This window comes from Camelina sativa, chromosome 6 (genome assembly GCF_030686135.1).
Source record: "Camelina sativa cultivar CO46 ecotype springtype chromosome 6, ASM3068613v1".
Classification (NCBI taxonomy): domain Eukaryota; kingdom Viridiplantae; phylum Streptophyta; class Magnoliopsida; order Brassicales; family Brassicaceae; genus Camelina; species Camelina sativa.
Window position 1 is genome coordinate 24,331,032 of NC_141885.1, and position 17,011 is coordinate 24,348,042.

At 34.9% G+C, this 17,011-nt stretch overlaps 5 protein-coding genes across 7 annotated transcripts; 2 read left to right on the top strand and 3 right to left on the bottom strand.

The window, feature by feature from the left end:
- The first annotated feature begins 3 nt into the window (after window positions 1–3).
- Window positions 4–1,317, top strand: LOC104792729 (protein WHAT'S THIS FACTOR 9, mitochondrial). The gene has a single exon (XM_010518950.2). The coding sequence runs from the start codon at window positions 48–50 to the stop codon at window positions 1,224–1,226; it is 1,179 nt and encodes a 392-aa protein (XP_010517252.1). The 5' UTR covers window positions 4–47; the 3' UTR covers window positions 1,227–1,317.
- LOC104792728 (amino acid transporter AVT1C) lies at window positions 1,259–5,894 on the bottom strand. Of its 3 annotated transcripts, XM_087453834.1 has the most exons (12): window positions 5,437–5,645; window positions 5,174–5,237; window positions 4,908–5,101; window positions 4,487–4,812; window positions 3,887–4,101; window positions 3,506–3,529; window positions 2,527–2,927; window positions 2,245–2,380; window positions 1,985–2,150; window positions 1,848–1,891; window positions 1,694–1,756; window positions 1,259–1,596 (listed from the first exon to the last, which is right to left on the bottom strand). In XM_087453834.1, the coding sequence occupies exons 3-12, from the start codon at window positions 5,087–5,089 to the stop codon at window positions 1,498–1,500; spliced, it is 1,656 nt and encodes a 551-aa protein (XP_087309960.1). In that variant the 5' UTR covers window positions 5,090–5,101; window positions 5,174–5,237; window positions 5,437–5,645; the 3' UTR covers window positions 1,259–1,497. The 3 variants fall into 3 exon arrangements, with proteins under 3 accessions (XP_087309960.1, XP_010517249.1, XP_010517250.1); XM_010518947.3 differs by lacking the exon at window positions 5,174–5,237 and having other exon boundaries at window positions 5,437–5,894; XM_010518948.3 differs by lacking the exon at window positions 5,174–5,237 and having other exon boundaries at window positions 4,908–5,111; window positions 5,437–5,610.
- Window positions 5,895–7,757: 1,863 nt separating this feature from the next.
- LOC104792730 (putative ribosomal large subunit pseudouridine synthase SVR1, chloroplastic) lies at window positions 7,758–10,671 on the top strand. The gene is made up of 10 exons (XM_010518951.3): window positions 7,758–8,399; window positions 8,482–8,561; window positions 8,649–8,749; window positions 8,842–8,914; window positions 9,024–9,117; window positions 9,207–9,255; window positions 9,550–9,700; window positions 9,809–9,865; window positions 10,100–10,155; window positions 10,378–10,671. The coding sequence occupies exons 1-10, from the start codon at window positions 7,886–7,888 to the stop codon at window positions 10,436–10,438; spliced, it is 1,236 nt and encodes a 411-aa protein (XP_010517253.1). The 5' UTR covers window positions 7,758–7,885; the 3' UTR covers window positions 10,439–10,671.
- A 386-nt stretch (window positions 10,672–11,057) lies between these two features.
- Window positions 11,058–11,670, bottom strand: LOC104699315 (uncharacterized). The gene is given in 4 exon segments (XM_010414637.2): window positions 11,058–11,131; window positions 11,134–11,193; window positions 11,196–11,435; window positions 11,640–11,670. Coding segments are annotated over 4 exon segments (405 nt in total).
- Window positions 11,671–13,292: 1,622 nt separating this feature from the next.
- On the bottom strand, window positions 13,293–15,157 carry LOC104792731 (uncharacterized). Its single transcript, XM_010518952.2, has 2 exons — window positions 14,817–15,157; window positions 13,293–14,099 (listed from the first exon to the last, which is right to left on the bottom strand). Exon 2 carries the CDS (start codon window positions 14,096–14,098, stop codon window positions 13,391–13,393), a length of 708 nt encoding a protein of 235 aa, XP_010517254.1. The 5' UTR covers window position 14,099; window positions 14,817–15,157; the 3' UTR covers window positions 13,293–13,390.
- Between the last annotated feature and the right edge of the window lie 1,854 nt (window positions 15,158–17,011).

Sequence of the window (17,011 nt, forward strand, 5' to 3'; positions counted from 1 at the left end):
GATTAAATTAGGGTTTTAGGGTTTATCCGATTTGTTCTTCTTCAACAATGCTCTCTGTTCGCCGCCATGCCCAAACCCTAGCTTCCTCCTTCACTAACCTCTCTTGCTCCACTCAAAAACGAACCTACGTTGACGTTTACATGAAATGGAAGAAAGATCCATATTTCGACAACATAGAACACATCCTCCGATCGTCTCAGCTCAAATCCGTCGTCGGTCTCAAAAACTGCATCGTCCAGGAACCCAACCGCTGCATTCCGATCTCTTACATCTCCAAGAAGACTCGTCAGTTCGATGTATCAACCAAAATCGCTCAGTTTCTAAGAAAATTTCCTTCGATTTTTGAAGAGTTCGTTGGTCCAGAGTATAATCTCCCATGGTTCAGATTGACACCAGAAGCTACAGAGCTCGATAGGTTAGAGAGAATCGTGTACCAAACTCACGCTGAGGATCTGCGTGATCGGTTGAGGAAACTGATTCTGATGAGTAAAGATAACGTTTTGCCAATAAGTATAGTTCAAGGAATGAAATGGTATTTAGGTTTGCCTGATGATTACTTGCAGTTTCCGGATATGAATTTAGATTCTTCGTTTAGGCTTGTAGATATGGAAGATGGAGTTAAAGGTTTAGCAGTAGTAGACTATAATAATGGAGGAGAAAAGGTTTTGTCTGTGTTGCAGAAGAATGTAGTAAAGAAGAGAGGAGAAGTGAGTTTGGAAGAGATTGAGTTTCCTCTGTTTCCATCAAAAGGTTGTAGATTGAGAGTCAAGATTGAAGATTGGTTAAAAGAGTTTCAAAAGCTTCCTTATGTATCACCATACGATGATTATTCATGTTTGGATCCAAGTAGTGATGTAGCTGAGAAGAGAGTTGTTGGGTTTCTTCATGAACTGCTTTGTCTTTTCGTCGAGCATTCAGCTGAGAGGAAGAAGCTGTTATGTCTCAAGAAGTTTTTCGGATTGCCTCAGAAGGTTCATAAGGCTTTTGAGAGACATCCTCAGATTTTTTACTTGTCTATGAAGAATAAAACTTGTACAGCTATTCTTAGAGAGCCTTATAAGGATAAAGCCAGTGTTGAAACTCATCCTGTGTTGGCGGTAAGGAAGAAGTACATCCAATTGATGAAGAATTCGGAGTTGATTTTGAAGAGTAGAAGGCGTAGTTTTGGGTTTTCGGATGAAGGAGTTGTAGTAGAGAAAGATTTGGATTTGGATTTTGAAGCTTAAGGCTAAGTATTGTTACCTTATACAAGAATCAGTTTATGATCAACCAATCTCTATTAATCAAAGACATCATTGACGTATTTGTTTTAAACAAGTCTTAAGTTGCAGCTCACTTCACTCGGAATATTACAAAAGCTTTGAATGCAAGAATGAATTTGCTATACGAAAACAAAAGACCAAAACAGAACAAAAAAAAGGTATTCCCCTGAAGACAAAATGGGTATACATAAGAGTTCGTAAGAAAAGATTAAAAAAAACGAAGAGATAGTTATTTTTAGCTGCTCAATTTCTCAATGATCTTGGAGAGAGCTGAGTATGAGCCAATGACTGAAGATATTGTTCCTACTATGATGATTAAGACACACAGCATCATCTACAAAACCAACCAAAACATTGTCGATGAGTCTAAAAACGCTAGGAACAATGTTAGTAAGAAACTAATATAGATACAGAATTGCTAAGAAGATTACCTGGGTCGGGGTAACTTTTCTACGCACGATGCTCAAGAAACAAGCTGGTGGAAGTATTAGAGTCTGCACAAAACAGAAAATAAACTTATAGATTCTAACTTAAGATGCTAATTTGTAATATAAAGACAAGAAAGGGAAGGAAAAGACAGCTTACGACTAGCATTGTCAACAATGATCCAATCAAGGACATGACAAGACCTGCCAAGAATATCGAGTGTTCTTTCACTATTAGCAAGAGAATGGTTTTGAAGAAGATGAGCTTTAACAACAAAATGGTAGAGGTGATCTTACCAAAGAAGGGAATTGAAAGACCAACAAGCAGAGTAGAGAAGACCAGTGCGGTTCTAATGCCGATGGCGTACCAATGTGATCTGATATGCCTTGATGGTATCAACTCCTCAAGACTCATTGCTACTGGAGATATGGTCAAAGCATATTTGGTAAATGGATTGACCACCTGCAAAATGGTTGAATACAAAACAGTTTTAGTTTCCATGTGATAACCAACATGCAATAATTAGTGGAAATAACACATATTTTGATCTACTTACCGTAGTCCACACAGCAATCTTAGTTGCAACCAAATCTTGAGGCAAGTTGAGTGTAAATTGTGATTCTGTTGATTCTCCAAACATTGTATATCCCATAACAGCAACGCCAGCATACATCAAAGTGCAAATAGTAAAACTGCATAATGTTATCAATCATTATTGTATATATGTAAGAGAAGTTGAGGAATGTGCATATAAAACAAAGGTTAAGTTTGCAAAAGGCGAAAGTCAAAGCAATCTAGAAAATGTAAAGAACTTGTTAAAACCATATCATAAGCTTACCATGTCAAGAGAACAGCAGGGTATTGAGATGGTTTGGCCATAGAAGTATAAATATTGGGGAAAACAGCATGTCCTGAGTAGCAGTAACCATAGAGCCCTATAGCTACAGGTAATGTTGACAAGTTTAGTGTAGTTCCTTTGCTGTGAATCCCAACTTCATCTACCAAACCAATCCAAAACAAACACAAAACCACTAGCACCGATGCAATCACCCCTCCAGCTGAGATATAACTAAGTACGCTGAGGTCTCTGAGCCAAACAGTGGGGAGCACAGCGAGAGTGGTAAGCAATGCAAAGAGATGGCGTGCATCTAACTGAAACCCTCCAATACTTAAGGCAGCATTTGGATATAATGAAGACAAATTGTCACTCTCCAATATTATATATTCCACACAACACGCCTGCAAATATATATACACAATCATGTGAAGTCAGCAATTATATACTCACTTCTACTGAAGTAGGTAAGATCTTAGTAGTTTTATGATACACCTTTTACTATGAAAGAAACAAAGACTCTAAAAGCAGTTTACAGAGAAGTATACAAAACATGTTACACCTAAACTAAAAAGTCAGAAAAAATCACTATTAAACTAATCTTTTCATACTAATAGCTTTTAAGAAGCTTTAAGGGATCATTCCATCGAAAAATATATATATTTCGCCGCTTGAGTGACGTCAAAAGTAGCCTTAAGAAGGAACAAATTGAGACAAAGAGAAAAAGTTTAAAGTAGCTTCAGGTAGTGCCAAATCTAGAACTAGTGGCAGGAATCTATGGGACCCTATGCTAACGTGTTTCACAACATGGGGTCACACTCACACACTTAAAGATCTCTTGTGTTGTTTTTTCTAACACTACTTGGAATCTCTTTAATTATATGTATGTACTTTTTTCATGGCAATAAGAGTCATGGGATTTCTATTTCTATAAAGTATAGTTTAAAGTCAATTGATTGACGAATCCAAGAGAAACACTTACGTATAGCTCCAAATAGAGTACAATCTGCAATGCAAAAAAAAAAGAAGAATAAATTAATATTGAGAACAATGATATCAAATTCCACTATTAAAAGTGAGAAACTGGTAAGCTACTATTTGGCTTCTGATAGCAAACTAATTGCATCAAGAAATGTGTTATACTAATTTTACATAGAATTCAGATAAAGATTCATAGTTGAAACAAAAGGGGGTATATTTTTTGTCCTTGGCTTTTTGATTGTTCGATTTGTTCAAAGGCCAAAAAGGCATTTCTCTTTCTGTGGGGATAATTCATTGAGTTTTTTTTTTTTTTGCTATATGGTCCTTAGCTTTAGCACCTTCACTATAGAGTAGGAATTTAAGGAAAAGTTGATTCCCTTACCGAAACAAAGATACGTCCAGTAGTACCAAACGCAGCTTGGCCAATGTCGGGGTAGGTCTCGAGGTCAGACTCACTGTCGAGGCAGTAACGCAGGAGGATTCCGGTGTAGAAAGAAAGAAGACCATATATAAATAGTATCATTAGTCCCAACCATCCTCCTTCTTTGGCAGCATAAGGAGTTGAGAGTATTCCAACCCCACATAGAACGTTCAATCCTGCACCATTGGCCCACAATGTTATAGAACAAGATCATAATTTTACTAAGAGCAAAAAGATCACAAGCATATTCTTTGAACCTAGACATGTTCTGTTCATGTGCTCCATGTGCTATAGGACAATAGAGTTGATTGTTATTTTGGACTATTCTCTTAAATTATCAAGACAAAAGTCCTTAAACCCCGAAGAAGACGGTCTAGGCCCATACACACACAATCTAGAGTCGTATTTGTAATGGTTAAGGCACAATTGCAATCAATCTTGAAGCTCTTTAGTTACAAGAAAAGCTACTAGCGTGGTTAATACTCTCATGAAGCCACTTTTAAACTAGCTAATTCTAGGCGGAGACAGAGTATATTACTAAAGCATCAAGATTAAACTAACCATTTAGAACAGCTTGTCCGTATGAGCTATTACGGGACATTGGAATCTCATGAGAGATCATGGATGATTTCTCATCCTTTCGCATTGAATGCCTCCTCGAAGGAATAGGAGGGAGCAAGCCATGAGAGCTAAGTCTGTGTTTTGGTAAAGCTTGTTCATCTGCCTGTGGTGATAACAAAGGCTTTGTAACAGCAGGTAATGATTCCGGAGTATGTCTTCTTATCAAAGAAGATGACAAGAAGGAGCTTCCGAATCTCGTCATCGAATTGTTTCCAAGAAAACCGATACTAGGAGACGGTACACTACTGTAAAGATCAATGGACTGCCTACAAAATATTACCAAGAACACAAAAAAAAGTGTGAAAATTCTGTGTCCAAACCAATCAAGAATCATAAGAATGAGGATTAGTAGTAGAGAAACCTGTAACTCTGAGGCCAGGCAGTGGTGTAAGAGCTAGGCTTAGTGTGAGCTTGGTTTTCATCATAAGCATCATCAGAGGAATCAGAATGGCTTCCACCACCATCTTCTTCTACGTAATCTTTCCTGTCGTCTTCGTCCTCACTCTCAATGTAGAAGCTTTGATCAGATGGTACGTGATTCATTTTTTCTTCCTCCTAATGAAATCTGATAAATTTAGAAAACAAATCGAATACGAATGTAGATAAATAGGGTCAACAAGATCTAACTTGTCAAAAAAGTCTCTGTTCTGTTTCTTGAACCGGATTTTGGAAAAAAAAAAATCGAAGCTAGCTTCAATTGTTGAGTACCAGATCACAATAACAAGAAACAAAACAAGACAAAACATTGGTGAGAAGATTGTTGGAACAAAAAAGAAGAAACAGAATTGAGAGGATTAAGATTTGCATCGTTCAATCTGAATCGACAGAAGAGAATACAAGTCATAAAGAAAGTGATAAATTGTTATTAAAGAGATAGAGTTTGGTGTTACCTGAAAGAGTTTGGCTGAGATTCAAAAACAATGATGTGCTTCGGATCAGAATCGCTGGAGACAGATGCAAAGAGAGAGAGCTCTTCTGAATTCTGATAGGAGGATATAGAGAGAGATGAGAGTGGAAAAGAGAGAACGGCTTTTTCTCTGTTGTAGGACTAGAAAACAAATACTAATAAAATAGGAGAAAGGTTTTTAATTAAATACTCAATTACGGGTAAACTTATTTCTTAACTTATTTAATTATTATTAATCATACTGAGTGGGGATAATGATATTAACTGCTGTGGTAATAAATTCCCAGGGAATGTGACTGCCAAAGTGACAGATGTCTCTTCCAAATAGAAAGATTTCACATTATGATGGTTTGGAAATCCGAAATAGTAACCGATTTGGTAACCAAATTTGTTTTGAAGATTTTATTCTTTTTTTTTTTTTTTGTCTGAATGATTTTTTATATTTATACCAAAAGCTGAGTTATGGACATACAAAATATCGAAAACAACCATATTTTTGAACAATATCAGGCGTGTAGTAAAACCCAAAATAAAATCAAGCGTTGTATGTAGTTACACGAGGGCATATGCTCAAGTGGATAAAAAAAGACAAGAACACACGCTTTAGGACAACAAGGAGATGACTCGAGATGACGACGAGTTTGCAAACACAAGTGGTAAACCGTGAAAAAAATGTGATTGGTTGACAATATGGAGATTAAGCAGGCTTAATACTGATTTTTTTTTTTTTTTTTTTGTTTATGGCTCCACGTCAGTTTTAATATACTACTAATTTGCTTCTTTGTCTTACTTTAGATATTATTAAATTGTCATTCATTTTTACACAAAAAAAAAAAAAAAAAAATTGACTCGTTCGCAGGATCGAGGGAGGCAAACCATATCTTGCATATGGAGATAATGTAAATTATTCATTGCAATAGACCAGTTCTTGTATAGTGGGATCCTCTAAATCTCATTTTATAAACAAATATTTTTTTTGTTAAAAAGAACAGACTGATAATCCTGTTCGTTTATTTTGTTTTCTGAAAGAAAACGGACCAAAAAAATGCCTTTCTAGGTTTTATATGCGTGTGTAAGAAAGTGTCGTAAAAAGTAAAAACACACCAAAAAGGTTTTAAGAAAACATGGGAATGAGCGTTTCTCTTGTTATGATCGTTGAGTATTTTATATTTAGAATAAGAATTAACCCACTTTTTGGCAAAAGTATCTGATATATATAAATATATGTGTGTTGAATGTTGAAAAACGGATCCTAAAGAATGATTTATATCCCAAAGTAATAAACTCTAGTATCAAATTTGATCAACTCAATGAGAGTAGGTCAAATATCTAATAAGGAATGAGGTTAAACTGATAAGAACAAATGAGTCATTGAACACGGATATTAAATCAAGATTGTTATAGTGTCACACTCTGCAAAATTGACTAGTAATATTGATGTGAACCCGTAAAAAAATCCGAATCGCAAGAACACAAGCAAGCACATGATGATGTGTAGATCTATTGCTTTGTTCATTTGGACTTTTCTTCTGAAATGATATCTCAAGAGCATGTGCGCAAAATTGATCTCTCTTTGTTGATTCTCCGCATCAAAAATATATCTCCATCCCCACATGTCTTCATTGTTTTATTCTATTTTTATTTTCCAAATATCTCCATCTCCAATCAATGCAAAATTGATGCCACAGTGGGAGGTTTAGACATAAATTGCGAGTAACCATATTTATGTAACAATGGTGCCTAGATTTCCAGAGAAGTATATGGAAGACAACAACATAAATGCTACCACTCTATATAGGCATGTTGGGATTTCATACCGAACACATAAAATAAAATAAAAAACCGGGATGATAATATGTTTAATTTACATATTTCACTTTATAATCAGGTTTTAAATTTTCTATAGCCAAAGTCCGCAAAAATAACATTTTGTTGATCTCCTACTTCTGTTTTTTATCTCATGTTTATCATTTACAAAATTACAATAGAAAAAAAATAAGTTTTGTATAAATAATTTTCAAATTTATATTTCTAATCTCAATAAATGCATATTAGGTCAAATATTGATCCTCTGTTTCTCGTGTTGATTTCTTATTTTTTCTTATCTTTTTATATTGTTTAAATTGATATAAACATTTGATTTTTTCTTTTAGAAATACAGTTTCGACTCTAGTAAAAACATCATGACTGTTAAAACTAGTTTGAAAATGTATACTTTCAGAATTTAATTTTTCTTTTTTTAACTTTACCATTTGTTGTTAACTTTTTTTTTATTTATTAAATATAGTCTATTTTGTTAATTTTGGTTAAATAAAAAGGACCTATTTTATTAAAACTCCCAAAAAAAACAGAACAATATCCGAAGAATACAATGAGATAAACCCCATCGGAAAAAAACCGTTCTCTCACAGTCTCACTCCCATCGGCGATTAATGGCGTCGGTGGCGGCATCATCTCCGATTTCATTCGCTGCTTCATTCCTCAAAATCAAAGCTTTCCCTCTCTCTCCTCGCTTCTTCCCCATCCGTACACTCCGTTGCTCTGCCTCCTCCTCCTCTGAGCCTCTCGAATTCGACATCTCCTTCGCTCCTCCAAAACCAAAACCTTCCTCAAATGGCGTCGGCGTCTCCCCTCAACAGCTCTTCATCCCTTGGATCGTCCGTGGTGATGACGGCACACTCAAACTCCAATCTCAACCTCCTGCTCGTTTAATCCACTCTCTCGCCATCGATGGCACTACACAAAACCCTAAGAAGAAAGATAAACCCAAGAAGAAACAAACTCAAGCTACCTCCACCGCCACTACCTCCTCCTCCTCTTCCGCCTCAGTCTCAGCTCCACCTTCGAAATCAGTGCCAAAGCTCTCTAAAGCTGCGCGTAGGTTTTACAATGAGAATTTCAAAGAACCTCCTCAACGTTTAAGCAAAGTTCTCGCTGCTGCTGGAGGTATCATCAACTAAACCAAACCTTTCCTCTGTGTCTCCAATTTTGGGAATTTATCTCTAATGATTATAAGAAATTGATACAGTTGCATCAAGAAGAACATCTGAAGAACTTATTTTTGATGGAAAGGTTACTGTTAATGGTATTCTCTGCAACACTCCACAGGTTAAAAAAACTACTTCTCATTGTTGGAATCAAAATTGATGTTTTGGATTTACAAAAAGAAAGCTTAGCAATTTCTGTTTTATGCAGACTCGAGTTGATCCATCAAGAGACATTATTTATGTTAATGGAAATCGTATTCCTAAGAAACTTCCTCCAAAGGTTTACTTTGCTCTCAACAAGCCTAAAGGGTTAGTTAGCCTTTTCATAGCCTATTCACACTTGTAGTAGCTTGACAGACTTGTACCCTTTGTTTGATATTTGCATCGTATACCAATGGCAGATACATTTGTTCTTCTGGTGAGAAAGAGATCAAATCGGTTATTAGTTTGTTTGAGGAGTACATGTCCTCTTGGGTAAGATACTTTTATTTTCCTGTTCATGAATTGTCTGATTCACCATTTAAATGAGCCTTTTAAAGTATGTTAGATTAGAAAACTTGGTTTAAATTTGTTTGCAATGTAGGATAAAAGGAATCCAGGGACGCCCAAACCTCGTCTTTTTACTGTTGGTCGCCTTGACGTTGCCACAACTGGATTAATAATAGTTACAAATGATGGTAATTGTATTCACTCAATATCTTAGTTTGTACAATTGTTTTAGGTCTTCTGTTCTTCTAAAAGGAATTTTAAACTTGTTGCTATACAGGAGATTTCGCTCAGAAACTTTCACATCCTTCATCTAGTTTACCGAAAGAGTGAGTTCACATATTCATTTAACATACCGTCATTACTCATCATTAGGTGATCATCAATTAGTATGAAGAACCTTTGGTTGTGTAAGATTAATGAAAAAGGCTAGCTCGTGCCATATACTTCTTAATCATTGCAAAGTTATTTTTTTAGCTTTGGCTGCTGGTAGTAGTCACTAATTCGAGATATTGTGGTTTTACGCTTTGATCCTCTCAGTTGTATCAATTCAAGCAATTGCTTTTTCTTTGATCAATAATGTTCCTTCTAAATAGTTCCAAGGATTTTGTGTGAAATGGCAGATATATTACTACGGTTGTCGGTGATATACACAAACGGCACTTAATGGCTATAAGCGAAGGAACAATTGTGGAAGGAGTCCACTGTGTCCCAGATTCAGTTGAGTTGATGCCAAAGCAGCATGATATACCAAGAGCACGGCTTCGTATTGTGGTATATTGCCAAAGCTTAAGTTCTCCATAGTTGTAGTCTGATGTTGTTTGCTGGTCATGATTATCTTGTGGAAAGATAACTTCTTTCGTTGGGACCTATGCTATGCAGGTTCATGAAGGGAGGAACCATGAAGTCAGGGAATTGGTGAAAAATGCTGGGCTTGAGGTCAGCTTTTTTCTTATGCATAAAAATTTTCTCCTTGCTAATAAGAACTCCATAAGAGTCTGAGAAAACATTGAGTCAATACCTCATTCCTTGTGAACATACTCATTTGTGAACTAATGTTGGAACTGTAGACTTTGTAATTATGAGATTTGTTTATGTGTTCATTCACTGATAGAGATTTCCAAATCGTTTCACGTTACCGATAGTAATTGGTTTGCCTTTGATTTGTTCCAGGTTCATTCATTGAAGCGTGTCCGTATAGGTGGATTCAGACTACCTTCAGATCTTGGGTAATGTTTTCTTGCATTGAGGCCTAACCTTTGTTTATGTTTTCTTTTTTCCGGTTCTTATCCGTTTGTTGATTTTACTTGACTGTTGTTCGAGTATTTGATTAGAATCGCTGGGGATGATTTATGTAATTACTCATTTCCTATCTATCAGCTAGTTTCATTAGACGAAATAAAATCAGACCTTTTAGTTGCTACAACTTATATGTTAATTATATCACACAGGCTAGGGAAGCATGCGGAATTGAAGCAGAGCGAGCTCAAGGCATTGGGTTGGAAGAATTGAAGATGACTGCTACAAGCCTACAACTGAACTCTTCTTCTTTCAAGGGATATATATATATAGGCTAAGTTAACTGTATATTGCAGGGTTTTAGAGAAACCTATAGAGTAGAACTGGAAAGTCGATTTCCCAAACTTTTATTGTAGAAATTAAAACCAACGTAGCCCATCCCCAAATTTGCATGTAAACAAAAAAAAATAAAAAAATACATAAACTAATCAATATTAATGATAAAAGAATCCGGGGGATCAATGTCGATGATCCAAGATTCAGGCTTTGACACAACTGGAAATGTAAATCCACTAAGCATAGGGAGTGGATAGGGGTAAAACAGAGTATCTGTAACATTAGGGGTTAGACAGACCATCAAAGCTTCAATAGAAACTTTCAAATTTCCATTGACACCAATTCTCTTTCCATGGCTGGATCTAACGAGCACATATTTCTCGCCATTTAGTTCTCCGGCCCCAATAATGTTAACGGCATGCAATGCCACAAATCGTGAGAGCAAAGTAGTCAGGCCATGGTAGATTCCCTACAAATTAAGCCAAGTTAATAAGTACGGAAAAACGAAACCTCATATGGCATGATATAGTATATGTTAAAGTTAAACATGTATAACCTACCTCTCCGAGTTCTTCATATTCTGGCAAAAAAATGGGTATACAGGCAGAAATGTAACGTTAGTATAGCATCTTCGATTTTGTTCAACCACACCACTTCAGAGATGTAACTAAGCTTTGAATAAGATGGCGTGGAGGTACATCTTTTTGACAAGTCTTGTACGCATGGTATGGCCGAGATTCTTCTCGTTCGATCCCAGCCCTACGAACATACTCCAAACCTGATGACACCATCCAAGGATAACAGTAGTGTTTATCCTTTTTTCGGCGGGTGCGTTCTTCTGGATTCGTAAAATCAACAATATCTTGTATGGAATATTCTGCTTTTTTGTGTCGTTTTTTTTCTGTATCTGATGGCAGATATAATCTCTGCTGCACTGACAGCCCAACATACCACTTTGAAAAAATAGAAAAAAAAAATGTTACATCAAATTTATTAAAAAAAAAATGTTACATCAAATTTATTAATTTTATTATTTAAGATATATATATTATTTTATTTTTGGGACAAAATTTAAGTGATATAATATATAGATATATATGTTATGCGATTGATAATTAAATAAAGTTTATCTACTTACAATAGTATCCTTGGTCTTTCACTGGACCCATGGTTTCTAACCATTTTTCCTCTAGTAATGGAGGTACAACCTAGCATCGTTAATAATCCAAAGGGTTATTTATCTGTTTAATGAAAGGTTAATAATAATGAAACAGTCAAAATAAGAAGAAAAAAAACAAAAAATTGTTAAAAACGTACTTTATTCTTTTTCCAGTATGCATATAAGACTTGTTTGTGACGGTCTTTTGAATCCACGCACGCTAAAATTTTGATATCAGTTTCAGGTTGCGTAGCTAGCATTTGTTTCAGAATATATATGGGGACATATCTTAAGATCTCATGAACAAGGTTGCAAGATACTTCATCCAAGTCATGCATTAATTAATGTTTGGATTTGCATTAATCCAAACTCAGTTGTATGAATTTCATGAACTATATTGGGTTATGGGATTCAAATTATCAGTGTTTCTTCATTGTACCATCATCATGGTGTTCTTGCATTTGGGGAAAAATTTTGATCTTGTCTCAAAAACCATTGGTAGGTGGTTATTAGATTTGCGACAAAATATAGTATGTCCTAAATATAGTTATTTTTATTATTAATTAAGTATATTCAGTTTGGATAAATCCAAGCGAACCAAAATATTTGATGTGAAAAACTATACTACCCTATCTATTTCCGAACCACCATAGATTTAATTACAACATGGATGCTAACCAAAACAAAAACAGTACAATACCATTTATTAGTGGTTAAGTTTTACTTTTTCAGTATCACTATTCACTTTAAAACTGAAGGTCCGCGAATCTAAACCAAACAAAAGCACCAGTTTTTACATGTAACTAGACTTGTATAGATATTTTAGAAAATATTGTAATATTATTTTTCTTGGATTAATTTGATTGGATCTTCTAATAACAACAAACATTTAAATACTTTGTCATGAAGAAAATTCATAATAATCAAAAAAATATTTATTTATTTTCTTAAATTTTCAAAAATACTTAGTATGTTCAATTGTATTAGTTATTTGAACAAGCTTTCTATGTAGAAACGGCAACGATGTCGAAGTGCATATTAGTGGGTATATAGCTCTGATCATGTACATACTATTAACTTTTCAAATCATCTATCAAAAATTAAAGCTGCTAATTGTTGTTAGAAATTTCAACAATGTCTTAAATATATCTGAATTGTACTTTGCTTAGTAAGTATAAAAAAACTGCCAGATTTTAAACAATCCTAACTGAGTCACTTTTTAATTCTACTGAATTGATTGGATCTTCTTCTAATAACAAAAGTTAAAGAAGACTTTTCTTTTTCTTATTAGAGAGAATTGTGTACATTTTCTTTTATGAACGCATTATGGAGATTATTTTGCAAAAGGAACCATTTTTTGGGTTTTATGGACAAACTACAACTTTAACACTAGTCACATATTCACTCCACAGTAAATTGAACATCAGATTTAGTTTTTGACACTAATTAACTTATTATTAGTTAATGTCATTTGGACCTTAAGATATTTTATTAACTTATTAGTTTCCAACCACAACTTTAACATTAATCGCATATTCACTCCACAGTGAAGGATTTTTGAGTAGAACTATATTTGAGTGGAAACTCTTTGTTTTGATTGACAGATTAATAAGATTGTAATGAAATGAAAGGTAAACTCAAAATTTGAACTCTTTTTATCGGTGAGATAAAAGTGAATAATATACATAAATAAGCAGTCTCTCGTAACCTCAACGACATTAATGAAAAACCTAAATCCTCTCAGCAACACGTTCACCAACATCCACATTCCCATCCATATCTCCAAGCCATGCCTTGAGACTCGCTTCTTTACCTGCCTTGAACTCCTCAAACTTTGTTGTCTCCACAATATGTTCACCTTTGCCTGAGACTTCTTCTTCTTCTTCCCCTTCTTCTTTTAACTCATTGCTTTCCACATCATTGGGGTTAGACTCCGCCTTCTGTTCTTTGAAATCAAGCTGTGGCCATTTGATGTTGCTTGCCTTCTCCTTAGCCGTCTTGAACACTGATGTGAATAAGTTGTTGCTTTCACTAATATCCTGGCTGTAATCAGAACCACGACTTGTAGTGGTTATACTGGTAGATCTGCTCCAAGGGTTTGTGGAGCTGAGGATGACCCCCCTCCTCGGTTGTTTCGAAGACATGATCGATAAAGAGTTCTTGATGTCTCCAATCATGTCATCAGCGATAGGCGAACCACACTCTCTCATTGATTTCACCATTGCTATAGAATCTTCCAAGTCCTCGGTATGCAAGCCTGTCTCACGAGACTTCTCCAAAACGTTGGTGTTGAGATTAAGAACATTTGGTGCTGCGTTTCGGACGTGCTGTTGGATGTAGTAAAGCCCCACTGAAGGTTCGTTTGCAATGTACTTAATCATCTCCGCTAAGCTCTCGTTTATCTCCGCAAAACCATCAACAGTAGAGAACTCATGCATCCTGTAAAAATTTCCCAAACATTTTTAGTGTCTCTTAAAATCAAACAGTGGCAAAGCAAAAGTAGCACACCTGGTCAAACCCAAAACAGAACATGAAAAGAAAAACTTGATATACAACGAACTCAAGCTATTTAGTTCTCAAGCTACTCAGTCTTCTTGTTGTGCCTAGATAAATGTATCAAAGCAGTAGATGTTACCACTTACTACCAACCGTAATGATATTTCACTATTGCCAAAAGAGAGGTTTTAAACTTTTAAGAAGCTAATGGCTAACAAAAAGAGAGCCTTGAAACGAATTGTGTTTTTTGATGCAAACTAAGATTCACAAGCGATCCAAGTGGAGAAGCTAATGGCTAACAAAAAGAGAGCCTTGAAACGAATTGAGGACTAAACTAATCAAAAAACACAACCATGTCCAATCACTTTGACTACACGAATCAAAAACGCCCAATTTTACAACCATGTACACCATTCTAGATAACATCTTAACCTTCTTCACCATGGAACTCAGATTACAAAAAAAAAAAAAAAAAAACATAAGCATCACCAAAGTAGCAAACAATGAAACACCTAAAACCCCCAATTGAATCAAAAACGCCCAATTTTAAAGCTAGGTCTCAAAAATAAGAAGGCTTCAAACACAAATTGGTACAATTAACATAAACCCAGATGGAAAAATCAACCAAAAAGAAGAGAAATTGAGAAAAAGGGAGCTTACAGGAAACCCTAGATGACGACGGAGCAAAGAGAGAAAAGAGACGAAAGCGGTGGCAAGCTTCAATTATGAATAAGGAATTGGAATTGGAATCTCCGTGTCTCTCCTGTTGTCTTCCTCCTATCATTTGATCACGGGTCTTCCCGAAAAAAAAAAAAAAAAAAAAGAGCAATTTCTTCTGAGCTTCACGGTGAAGTGCAGACAAAAAACAATTAAATTGATGCTATAATAAGGAAGGAAGAAGACGACGATGATAAGGTCCACACGTCATCTCTCGCACGTGCCTACTTCTTACCTCGCACGATTTGGAATGGTAGGTAATTTATCGTTTGTTTACTTTTGTGAGAAGAAAGAAAGAAAAATAAAAAAGACAACAACTTAATTATATAACTTACGACGTACTTTGGTCGGAAACGTGCGTGTGTGTTAAGTGTTAACTTAATTTCCTTTTAAAAATGTCAAACAAGTCCTCCAATTACTATATTATTACAAGATAGACTTTTACTTTTGGGATTAACAAATTTTAACCCCTTCATGTACTTTGCTTGGAACCATTTCCATGATATATAGATGACGTTTTTAAAAAAAAATATTTTCAATATCATAACTTACTAACTTAGTTAAAAAAAAGCTTTACCAAAACAAAAACAAAAACAAAAAACTTAAGTTACTTATTCGTTCATTATATTCCGTTGCAGTGTAAAAAATATTATAGGATTTTGGGAGAATTGAATTACGTTGCGTTAAAGATGTTCCCAAAACGCCTAATTCGAGTCACAACCATTCATAAAAACCTCGGATTATTTTCTTTACTGATGAGCTTTACCTATTTTGGAAACGTATTGTTGTTGTTTTAGCTAGACTACAAACTGTTTGACATCATAACGAATATTATATTACCCACTAGTATTGCAAGTTCATATTGTTAAATGGTGAACTATACTCGGATTATGCAACGCATGACTCGGAATACCCATTTTACTATTTTTTAAGTGATACTAATATATAGTTTCATACGATATGTATGTAGAATGAGTCCGAATATCTTTCAGCGAACAATAATTCTTATTTAAAAACCACCTACCTTATACACCAGTTGAAAGCCTAAAGAAGGATGAGTAGTGGCCGAGAGTTAAACATTTTCTTTGTTAACTCGAAAAGAGAGTCGCATTATAGGTCCGTTCGACACAAACGAGTGCTGAATAACAAACACAGACGTATGTATATGGTCATGGGTTGTCGACAATAAAATATGGTCATGGCCTCATGGGCCAACAAAAGGTCAAAGGTGTCAACTAAGCTAAAGCCTGAGCTAGTAGGGTCCTGAAATCGGATTTCAACTATTTCGTCTACTCTTGTTTTTAATAATCTGGAGATGAATTAATTAATAGTATTAATCTACTGAAGTGGGTCTGACCATTAGACTCCTCCTACGCTTATATTATTGGCTAGACGAGTTCAATCCACGTGTTATGCTTGGTTAATGGATTATTATCAAGTTTAACTAAAGATGTTTAAATCTGATTATTTATTCGAACAAATCTTAAATTCTAACCCGAAAATTGAAATATTTAGATGATTTCAAACGAAAAAATTGTGAATGTTTAGAAGAAAAAAGCACTTACAATTAACATCAGTAAAATAGAAAGAAAATTTGGCTTTTTCGTAAACTAATTAAAGTTGTGTTTCTTCAAGTAGCAATTCAACAGGATGAATTATCTTTTCCTAAACAACAAGCTGGAGAAGAGGATTTAAAAAGTAAAAAAAAAAAAATCGAAAAATAAAAAACTTAGGATATGGCCTAGACTCGACTTGTTAAGAAGAGATGCTTGCAAGTTTCGGAAAAATCAATCAACTTGGTCTAGATGTAATAATAATATGTTTAGTTTGAACAATAATTTAGGTAGAAAAGATAAACTAAGTTTGAATAAAGTTTAGTTTTCTATATAATCTCAAAACAAAACTATTTAGGACTTCAATTAAAAATTATATTAACAGAAATATATAGTGTGTGTGGATTGATTAGTTAGTTGGCACCTAACTTGTTTGGAGTGATTATTATTGATCCCGCACCAAAATATTAATTAACGGCATCGTATGTTTGGAGACATTCTAATCCATGCGTGGACCACCAAACTATACCTTCACACAATCTACACATACTGTAACATCTAAAACAATCGTCACGGATAGTAAAG

Coding starts and splice junctions, on each gene's coding strand:
- LOC104792730 (XM_010518951.3), top strand. CDS start 7,886: ATGGCGTCGGTGGCGGCATCATCTCCGATTTCATTCGCTGCTTCATTC. Junction 9,701..9,808: donor GAGCACGGCTTCGTATTGTG/GTATATTGCCAA, acceptor TATGCTATGCAG/GTTCATGAAGGGAGGAACCA. Junction 9,866..10,099: donor TGAAAAATGCTGGGCTTGAG/GTCAGCTTTTTT, acceptor GATTTGTTCCAG/GTTCATTCATTGAAGCGTGT.
- LOC104792729 (XM_010518950.2), top strand. CDS start 48: ATGCTCTCTGTTCGCCGCCATGCCCAAACCCTAGCTTCCTCCTTCACT.
- LOC104792731 (XM_010518952.2), bottom strand. CDS start 14,098: ATGCATGAGTTCTCTACTGTTGATGGTTTTGCGGAGATAAACGAGAGC.
- LOC104792728 (XM_010518947.3), bottom strand. CDS start 5,089: ATGAATCACGTACCATCTGATCAAAGCTTCTACATTGAGAGTGAGGAC. Junction 4,813..4,907: donor GCCTGGCCTCAGAGTTACAG/GTTTCTCTACTA, acceptor AATATTTTGTAG/GCAGTCCATTGATCTTTACA. Junction 2,151..2,244: donor AGATTGCTGTGTGGACTACG/GTAAGTAGATCA, acceptor ACCATTTTGCAG/GTGGTCAATCCATTTACCAA.